The sequence below is a fragment of the Sinocyclocheilus anshuiensis genome, unplaced genomic scaffold, assembly GCF_001515605.1.
Source record: "Sinocyclocheilus anshuiensis isolate Anshui unplaced genomic scaffold, SAMN03320099.WGS_v1.1 scaffold628, whole genome shotgun sequence".
Classification (NCBI taxonomy): Eukaryota; Metazoa; Chordata; class Actinopteri; order Cypriniformes; family Cyprinidae; genus Sinocyclocheilus; species Sinocyclocheilus anshuiensis.
The window spans coordinates 1,832,179-1,842,450 of record NW_015555750.1 but is presented as its reverse complement, the minus strand read 5'-3'; the positions used below and the strand labels follow the sequence as shown (position 1 = coordinate 1,842,450).

General features: G+C 36.0%; 1 protein-coding gene across 1 annotated transcript; it reads right to left on the bottom strand.

Moving 5' to 3' along the window:
• Window positions 1-4,546: 4,546 nt before the first annotated feature.
• Window positions 4,547-6,009, bottom strand: LOC107673682 (ladderlectin-like). The gene is made up of 6 exons (XM_016467392.1): window positions 5,937-6,009; window positions 5,725-5,792; window positions 5,409-5,502; window positions 5,188-5,314; window positions 4,897-5,005; window positions 4,547-4,741 (listed from the first exon to the last, which is right to left on the bottom strand). The coding sequence occupies exons 2-6, from the start codon at window positions 5,783-5,785 to the stop codon at window positions 4,674-4,676; spliced, it is 459 nt and encodes a 152-aa protein (XP_016322878.1). The 5' UTR covers window positions 5,786-5,792; window positions 5,937-6,009; the 3' UTR covers window positions 4,547-4,673.
• Between the last annotated feature and the right edge of the window lie 4,263 nt (window positions 6,010-10,272).

Here is a 10,272-nt window from a genome sequence, read left to right as displayed (position 1 = left end):
AGCTAACGTTCTACACACAGCAATATAAACAAAAGTGCCTGTTCTCTTTCGTTCTTGCTGTTTGATTGGGAAAAGTTTAAAGGGCGTCGAGGGGTCTTGTTTATGTTATCTGACTAAAAAACTATTACTTTTTTTATTACAGTATTTATTTTAAAAACGTAGAGTGCCTTAAAAATAATTATCACAACACTGATAAAACAGGCTTATATTGATTTTCTCATCCTCCGATTTATAGGCTACTTATCAATCCTGTTTTTATCATCATTATAATTTAAAAAATGAATAAATTCAGAACAGGATTATAATATAATTCTATTTTAAATAAGACAGAAATATTTTTTCTACAAAAACAACAGTAGTGTTTACAACAGCAAAACCACCCTACCCTGTAAACTCAATAATAATAATAGGCCTAATTTAATTCCATTTCTATTTTCAGAGTGATTAAGAGGTGCAAAGAAATATTTATTTAACTTTTAAACTTAAAATGGTCTATTCTGTTCTGTGTTTCTTTTTAAAAATTGCGTCACGGCATTTGCTGCTATCAATATAGAAGCATCCGTTTCGATACATGTCTCAGCAAGGAGCACAGCCCTATTAAAAGCCGTGCTCCATGTGCCCCTTTTATACTTTGAGCACCTGCCCCCCCAAAGGTCTCTGCACGGCCCTGTGTTTGAGACCATGTAAAGACCAGATGTGCAGTGTTATCTCGTGACTAGCTTCAGCATAAATTGATAATTGAATCAACAGAAGAGACAGATTTGCAATGACACGTCTGATCGGGAAGCTCAGCAGACCTTCACCATAAGAACTTCATAAATTCCTCCCATCACATCCTGCATTCCAAAAGAACCACGCTCTTTTCGTTGCAACAAAGAAACCCAGAGGTTGCCTGGACGATGTTCAAAAGACAATCATTTAAAAGTATAAAAAGGGCAACTATATTCACAAATAATATGTTTGATGACTTATATATGCTTGATGTGTATATTGGAACCTATGAAGTTTAATCAATGCTTTATTACCCTTTTTTAGTAGATAAGGTTATTAACGTGTATGCCAGATACCCGATATTTGAGCTTGAATGAAAGCTTATTTTATGTGCAAGACTTTGGTATGAATGAAAAGTGGGAAGTATGTACAATACTCGCGTTAAGAAACTTTATAGAAGTATTAACAAAATTCTGGCAAGGATGTTCCCCACATGATAAATTGAAGCATCATGTTAATTTATGCACGAAGAGGAACCGTGCGGGGCGTGGCTCGATCAAAAACCCAATGCCCAAACAGATCAGTGCTCTCTCGCTCTCCTTCGCCTTTGTGTTAATCGCGCTCCAACTGGCGCTCACACTCTGCACCATCAAGCGATCGGGTCATCCAGAACTCAAATACTCTGTTGAAGCTTAGTGACTCTGCAGAACAAAGTCTTGCAAACTCAATCGGCCCCCAGTGTCCCTGGGAGTATACGGGGGTGGACTTTGTGGGCCTCTTGCCTCGGACACAGAGTGGGAATTCATACATCCTTGAATTTATACATCATACATCCTAAGTAGATTACTTTTCAAAGTGGCTCGAAGTTTGTGCTGTGAGGGAGGCTACAGCTCTTGTTGCTGCCAGTAAGTTGGTCAGTGAAGTGTTTGCATGGCATGGTGCCCCAAAGTACCTGATATCAGACAGCGGTTCTGCATTTATAAGTGACCTCTTTAAACACACAGTTACTGCTTTAGGCACTGCGCACAGACTTGCAAATGCCTACCATCCAGACAAATGCCACTGAGAGAGTGAATCGAATGCTGAAAACGGCCATTAGAGCATATGTTGGAAATAAGCATACATCTTTAAATTGCTTTCGTCCCCACATTTGTTTCATCCTACGCACAGCTCAATGGTGCTGTATGGCCGAGAACTGAATATGCCCCTGGATCTGATTTCTCAGCTTGATTCTCTTGGAGTGGAAGCTTTTTTAGATGCCCTAAAGCTTTTGCTCCAGGAAGCATGTGATCGTGTCAAGTCTTTTCTGGAGGCGAGAAAATGCGGTAGCTACTATGACAACGTCACAAAGCAAGGCCAGACACAACAGGTAAGTGCAAATCAGGATGGTTTATTGACTGGGTAAGGGGATGACTGGAATAGGTGTGTAAAGGCAGGTGAGTGTCAACACAGTGAATGGTTCCAGGGTGCTTATCTGAGTTCTGATGGTGAGGATCGGATGCCGGTTACGTCGGAGATCGTGGAACAATTTCCAAGGAGTCGTTGGAGGATCGCAGGAGGAACAGCAGGTAATTCGTTCTAGGAGAATTTGGCAGAGAGAGTCCAGAGAAGTTCGTAGGAGTGAACGGTAGACCGGACAGTGAGTGACTGTGCTGTGTGTGTATTTGTAGTGTGGCTTGATTGGTGACAGCAGGTGCGGGTGATCAGAACTCAGGTGACTGTGATCGGGTAATTATCCTGGATGGTGACTGAAGTGACTGTGATGAATCCCTGACAGACAAGAGACGTCAACTTGTTTTTTTCTCTGTGAATGATCCAGTGTAAATTAAAACTTATCCACGGTCTGACTGATTTCAAACTTCACTGCCAGACTTGCGCCATTATACACAGGTTCTTACCGTGTCATTCAGAAGTTGTCTGATGTAAATTATAGACTTGTTGATGTGACTACAGGGGAGGATGCTGTTTCATGTGTAAACATGGAACCCTTTCATACATGGGATTCTGGTAATGTGTCTGAAGTTTCTGAGTACAGTACCTTGTTGGATGATAGGGGCTCCTGTCATGCAAGTCCTGGTGTGACAACCTGTGATTATCCTACAAACGATATCTGTGATCTGGAATCTGATGTCAGAGTTTCTCTGTCTGATGTGTTCGATGTCAATGGCGAGGACATGCCTGACTGCACTGATCCTGTCAGTTCCTGTGATTTGACTGAAGGTGATGTTGATTGTGCCAACCAAAGGTATAACCTGCAACTTAGACTGGCCCCCAGGGTTACCTTCTGTAAGTAAGCCACAGTAGAGATAACCACTCTGCCGACTCTTGTTTTTCTTTTTCCTTTTATTTTCTGGATGTGACCTAAGTTGAATGTTTCTTTGCATGTTTTTTTCTTACTCAATCAAACCCCATGTATGCGGATGAGTGTAATGGCAACTTAAATAATTTTTTTATTAAATCAGGGGAAGATACACCAACTTTTGTTTCTTGTGCAGTCTTTTCTCCAACAGCACACATTTGGTTTATCTCCCATCTGGGCAATTTTGCTGTTACAGACGTCACCCTCTGACAGGAACTCCCAGCTGGAGAGCAAAACAAGGCTTTCCTCCACTGACCGCCAATTATTTTTACGAGGTTGGTATTAAGTAGTAATGTAGTAAGACATTGATATTAAAGGCCACATTCAGTATACACCTTTTTGATGATGCATAATTTGTACTGGCAAGCAGATGAACCCAGAATATAAATGCAATGTGCAAAGTGTCACACTAAATTTGATCTTTTAATATCACTGTTTTAATAAGGCACTTTAGGTGTTTTTCACATTAAAAGTTTTAGAATGTGCCGCTGTTTTTAGTGATTGAAATATAGCGGCGGGTGACTTATATGGATTGCAAATGGCCAAAACTTGCATTTTGTTCACATATCTTTGTTTTTATTGTTTTGAGAGGTTGGAAACAGATGGAAAATTGACAGGCTTGTGCTGCAGTTCTATGGATGTTTTGCCCTCCAGGTCTTTGAGCCAGTCACATGATTTATTGTGGTTTTGAAATACCCAATTTGTAAGGTAATTTATCATCCCTTTTAGCTCTTCGTCACTGCTGCTTCGCTTTTGTTTTTTAATGGCTCTGGGTGCACCCAACAAGTTCCATCTTTGTGCTTCTTTGCATTGTTAACATAATGCATTTCTTGAAATGACAGGAGAGTGAGTTAACTTTTATTTATTACTTTATATAATTTACAGATTTTAATTTCATTTTATCACGTTGTTAATGGTTAAAGCATGTTCGTGTAAATAAGATAAAATGCCAAAAATAAACCATTAAAAATAATTCCCTTTTTAGACCTGAGCCCTAGTAAAATATTACTGATAAATAAACCTGAGAATCATTTTCACTGAAAATATATCAACAGTCATGTCCTGTGTGTTTTCTATAAGTTGTTTAGAATCAAAGTAGCAATGCCAGAATACTGAATTATTCACTATTGATTATTCAAATAGGTTTGCAGAAATGTCTGAAATTGTTTGTGATTCAATTTGATTTATTTATATAGTTCACTCACTCACTAAATCATTTGAGGAGGTTTCTCACATCGAAATACTAGTAAGCCTAGCATGTTGTTTTATAAAAAAAAGACTTCTGGATGAGGTGAATATTTGCCTACAATCCAACCCATTCAGGAAACAAAACATACATATGTCTTTTAGTGTTTGTCAGTGATGAAGCTGTGTGCCCCTGATGATGACATATTTTAATGACATTCTAATAATAACCAACATTGCTACACAATATTTTTATACATGAATTTGATTTAACGCCACAACACACATTATATGCTTTTATTGATTTGAGGAGTGTATTAGAGAAGGTATTGAAAAGAGATTAAACTTTTGTTTTTTTTTTGGAAAGATAAGAACAGAAAATTTGAATGTAGTACAATCAAAGTAACTGCATATGATCTCACAGGCTTTTAGCACAAGTGTAGCCTATTTGGTACGAACACGGCATATCTTTCCAGCAACGGTTAGCTGTAGGGTCGAAATATGAAATAAGTTATTCTGATCATAATAGTGATGTTATAGAATCTAAATAAAGTCGTATATTCAAGCCATTTCTTGTTACTGTATGATATGAAATTGTAGCATTCTAAATTATTATTGAAAGGATTAAAAAAAACACTTACCGGTCCAACTGATGTCCACACAGTTCTCAGCACCATAATTGTTAGGTTCCCCAGAGCACCAGTTGTTATAGTCATATGGAGTTCCATCACTCCACGTCCACTGTCCTTCCTAAAGAGTAAAATAATGATTATAAGAGTCCACTACTGTACTCAGACTCCAGTAAGCAGCTAATTAAGTTCAGCTTTGAAGAAGTCAAACCGTCTTCATTAGAAACTTTGCTGAAATCTTCTTAAAGACTTTTCATTGTTGATAAACAAGTAAGTCTCTTTAGGCCACACAATTTAACTTACTTGTTCACCATCATGAACACCAAGCCAAGAACGTGTGGTAGAAGAAGGCAACAGACTCAGCAGAAGATCATTTTCCAGTTTACTGTGCACAGATGCAAGATTTGCATCCAGACTTTGACAGTTTCTCTAAAGAGAGATTTTTTTTATGTTAATACATAATAAAAACTTTTTAGCATAAAGCATAGCCTAAGTGACTTAAGTCATTTTCAAACAAAGTCTGGTCTGCTGTGATCCAGTTGACCCCCTGAGAGAAGAACTTGTAGCATCGGACTCCAAAGTTTGTCCATCCATTGGGGCATTTTTCATCTATATCAACTGTATCCAGTACATACATGTTAGGGCTCTTTTAACATTCAAAGCAAGAACGTTTTTAATGTTATTATTTTATGTTTGTGTGATTATGTGCTGCAAATACATACACTTAGACTCTGTAGGTCTTGTACATAATCATTGCTATCCGTTTTCATGAAACGTCAACGGTTTGGCAATACAAGCATTTAGAATGGGATAACAAGGGTTTTTACAAATCTTGGTTACCTTCTGCATTCCCCATGGAGAACACAATCAAAAGAAGCAGCAGACTTCTCAGGATTGCCATGATGAACCTGAAAATTAATAAGCAGGAAAGTTAAATGTCTGCATTTATGTGTTGCACATGTGGGTTATCAATGTAGGCTATTTCAATTACAAAGTACAAAGATACTTTAAGTCGAAAGGTTATTCAGTAGGTCTCTGTGCCAAAAACTCACCTTGGTTTTCAGATTGTTGCCTTCAGAATCTCAGAGGAAGATTTTGTGAAGTTCCAGAAAGAGCCCTGCTTTTATACTTTACTCAGTGTCAACTCTGTTTAAGTCACGAGGATGGTAAAGGATGTCATTGTTTGATTTGTGGAGTTGTATACAGATAAAATCCAAATAAGGGAGAAAGGGGAAAGATGAGATGAGAAAGATGTTCAACAGTCCAAAACATGTTAAATAAAGCACGCATATCCGTAATAAAACGTGCCTCACACGACTCCGGGGCATGAATAAAGGCCTCCTGTAGCGACTCCATGCGTTTTTGTAAGAAAAATATCAATATTTCAAACGTAATAAACACTTTTCACTCACTTCTGCTGACTGTCATATGCGGAAGCGTTACGCAGAGGGTGAGTAAAACACAGGCTAATTTTCATTTTTGGGTGAACTAACCTTTTAACTAAATATTTATTTAGTGTTTTGAATGTTTTATAGTTAAATATAAATCATATCAACTCAATCGCAATTTACTTTAATGCGTAAATTACAAATTATAGTCCTTCTATATGAAATTTTCAGAAATATCCAATACTTTTTGTGAATGGTGCCTGATTATGAATTTTGTTCTAATGTGCGATCTAGAAAAAAAGAATGACACATTGACTTTTTTTTACTTTATTACTTTCACACATATTTGAGGTGTACTAACAAAATTAAATAAAAAGTACATTATGAAAATACTGACTCTTTTAATCAAACAGTTTAGGTTTCTGTATGGTAATCTGACCTGTGCCAGCAATCAGAAATGAGCACTAAAATTTGCAGTGTGGCCTATTTATTTATTTATCAATCTTTATAGGCCTAGGCAAGGTTTATACATCAGGTAGCTGATGTATAGGACAACACAACATCAGGGCAATGCAAATGTGTTTTTTATTACCTATGTGAAGTAAATCACAATTACAGATTAGAGATGCTTTTTCTGTGTTCGGCAAGTTATTTTTCAGTAGCTTTCAAAAATTGGTGAGAACAAAACCAACTTTGGCAAAAGTGATAGCCTGTTAGTTATATCTGTGTCTGCCCCTAAATGCAAGAAATAACTAATAGGTTTTGTTGGGCAGAACACGTTCTTGCATTTAAAAACAGGCAAGGCAGTACAGGGGAGCTCAGCGTGTCAGGATGCATCTTTAAAAGTTAAAGTTGTTTTAACTTGTCATACCATCTCAAAAACATGGCACTAATTTATGAGATGCACTAATATATGGGTGCTTTCGAAACATGAAGCTTTGAAGCTTGTACGAATCTGTTTCAAATCAGTGGTTCAGTTTCAAATAGGCCAAGATGACTATATGTAAATTAGGCAAAACTAGCCTTCAGTAAATTCTGAATGCTATAGGGCATTAGTCAGTGAACCCTTATATCCAGTTTCTGATAGATTTAACCTATCTCATACAAGTGAGCATTTGTAGCCTATAATGGAAATATGAAGAGCGATAATGGTCACTATCCTGATGAGCCAAGCCCTCCTAAAAACACATAGAACAACTACTACATTTTATTGAAAGAACACAAATTATACAGTCAACAAAAGATGAGGATGAGGATGATGGCGACGACAGTGATGACGATGGCGATGATGTTGATGATTCATATACTGTGAAAATCAAACATATCTTCTGAGAGAAGTATTTTGTGTTTTTCACAGCAAAATCATTTTATACTTCAGTGGATAAACTGCATAGTGCCTTTCATATGTTAAATTAAAATTATACAGAAGATAAAAGTCAACCAGTTCCACTGAATCTGTATGAGTTTTAAATTCTTTCTTATAGAGCCTGTTTGGTTTAGAATACCCTAGTTTAGACACTAGATACCACTTTATTCATGCAAATATTAGTCAATTCTATTGTACATTTCCTGTCATTTCTTTTCATGAAACTACAGAATTTCAAAGGTTTGGCAGAACAATCTTTTACATTTACATTTACATTTATTCATTTAGCAGACGCTTTTATTCAAAGCGACTTACAAAGGGTTTTACAAATAACTGTCTTGGTTGCCTTCTGCATTTCCCACTGAGAACATACTGAAAAGAAGCAGCAGACTTGATAACCCTGAAAACATATATGCAGAAAAGTTAAATGTCTGCATTCATATACTGCACACTGAAGATTCTCAATGTATTAGCACAAATATACTTTAAATTGAAAAGTTATTGCATGTTCTTCCTCTGTCCGCCTTCAACAGAGGATTCATGACCACTAGGGGATCTGGGAACCGCAAGGGGTCCACAATAAATAATCTGAATGATTAAAATATGCATTAAATCAAAAATATTAGTTACTTTCTCTCAAAGCTAAAGTTCAGCTATATTTTTCATTGTCACTTCCACATTACAGTATTTCACATGATGCTGGAGCAAAGTGAGAAATAAATAATTGTGAAGAATAATATTGTAAAAATTAATTGGTATCATCTGAAAACAACTCTGTTCAGAGCTGTGACCTGTTTGAACAATACAAGGAAACTGAGAAATGGGGGAAAACCTTCACAGGAAAACCAACAAAACTTTTTTATGCTAGTTGTAATCCATGCCAATCACTGATAATGGAGACAATATTATTTGTTAAAGTCAGGGCTTAATTTGTGCCAGAACAAGATGAATCTGGCACCTCATTTGGAGGATTCCCCTCCTCACGCACCAATGAAAGACATTCGTGATGACCTAGCATGCATATATTTCATGAAAAGAGTGCTGGAATGAAAATCCTCATATCCTGCTCTTTGTGTAAGGAATAGTTCAACTTGCAAAAACACACAAGGCCAAGATGTTCAGGGATTAAGAAAATCGAAAAGCCTTTATTTACTAATGGTTAAATTAATTTCAAAAATAGGTGTGATTGGTTTCACACATTTTCTTGATCCTTGAGTACATTGACCTTTTTGCAAGAAATCTGATATACAGTCAATTTAAGATATAAAAAGGAATTGTATTTGTGATCTATTTATGACTTTTATGACAAAAGAAACGGTTCTTTGATGATACAAATCCAGACATAACATCATTTTTTATGGTTAGTTAGCATAATGTTAAAGTTGCAGTTCACTCAAGAATTAAAGGCTGCCAGTCGAAGAAACAGCAGAAACAGAAATATTCTTTTGAAATACTACATGCAAAGTCAATAAATTGGCTGGCGTTGTGTGTCAGACATCAAGAGGACATTGATACTACAGATTCATACTACAGAGCCAATAAATTATATTTGAATTTTACTTAACACTATAAATCTGAATGTGGGAGGGACAATGAACTTTACCTTCTTAAATGTAGCTTTGTTTGAAACTTAATATTTATTGCACACATGAACAGGAAACCTATTGTAAATATGAAAAGATACCATCTCGAAAGTGTCTCTCTGTTGAGAGCTGTGATTTGTTTGTACAATACACGGAAACTGAGAAAAAGTGTACTCATGAAAATTCTAGTAGTGATCCATGACAACAACTGATAATGAAGATAATATTATTTGTTAAAGTCAACATTTTAAGACAGTTTAATTATTTGCAAAATATGTTGGTATGTGACGTTTGTGGCCTTCTATGACAGTGGTTTGCTTGCCAGAATCATCTGAAGATGTGGTTAAAATTCAATAAATTCTTTAGCACGAGTAAGAAGAAAATTTAAATAGTAGGAAATTATGCTGTATAGGACATTTGGTTCAAAATTAACAGTATTTTAGCAAATTAACACTCAAACTTTGAGCAGTTTGTGCCTCTAAAGAGTTTGAGTATGTCATGTGATATATAATGTATAATTATGAGATATAAGAAGGAAATGTATTTCAGGTTTATTTTTAGTACCTTGTTGTATCAGTCTAAAGAAACTATACACACCCACTTAGCTCCTCTCAGCAAAAAAACAAAAACAAAAAAAACATCCATATAGTGACCCATTCATAGTGATCTATTGTTTTGGTCGATTATTGATGAAATGCCTCAACTTCTGTTTTCTGTCAATTTGCCAAAGTTTTTTATATTATTATTATTACTATTATTATTATTATTATTATAAAGCATTAAACTGCTCTGTGTGAGATTTTTAAAATGACTTTTAATAGAATTTCTTGGTAAGTAACACAGCACTGTAAAAAATGTTTTCTCAGGTAACCAAGAATGTTAATCGTTTAGTCAAATCAAATACAAATAGCACATTAAAGTTATTGGACTGTACAGGTTGTACAGCGCTGTACAGGTCTGGTATAAATGTTTTTGCTCAGGTGGCTGAAATGTCCACCCAATAGAGAAAGTTTTGCTCAGCAAGAAAAAAAAATAGAATAGGAACATTGCT

Bases quoted from the DNA above. Each gene is read 5' to 3' on its own strand.
- LOC107673682 (XM_016467392.1), bottom strand. From the start codon at position 5,785: ATGGCAATCCTGAGAAGTCTGCTGCTTCTTTTGATTGTGTTCTCCATG. The intron at 5,315-5,408 runs CCAGACTTTGTT...AATCTCTCTTTA, and splicing joins GTCAACTGGATCACAGCAGA to GAGAAACTGTCAAAGTCTGG. The intron at 5,006-5,187 runs GTAAGTTAAATT...TTTACTCTTTAG, and splicing joins GTGTTCATGATGGTGAACAA to GAAGGACAGTGGACGTGGAG.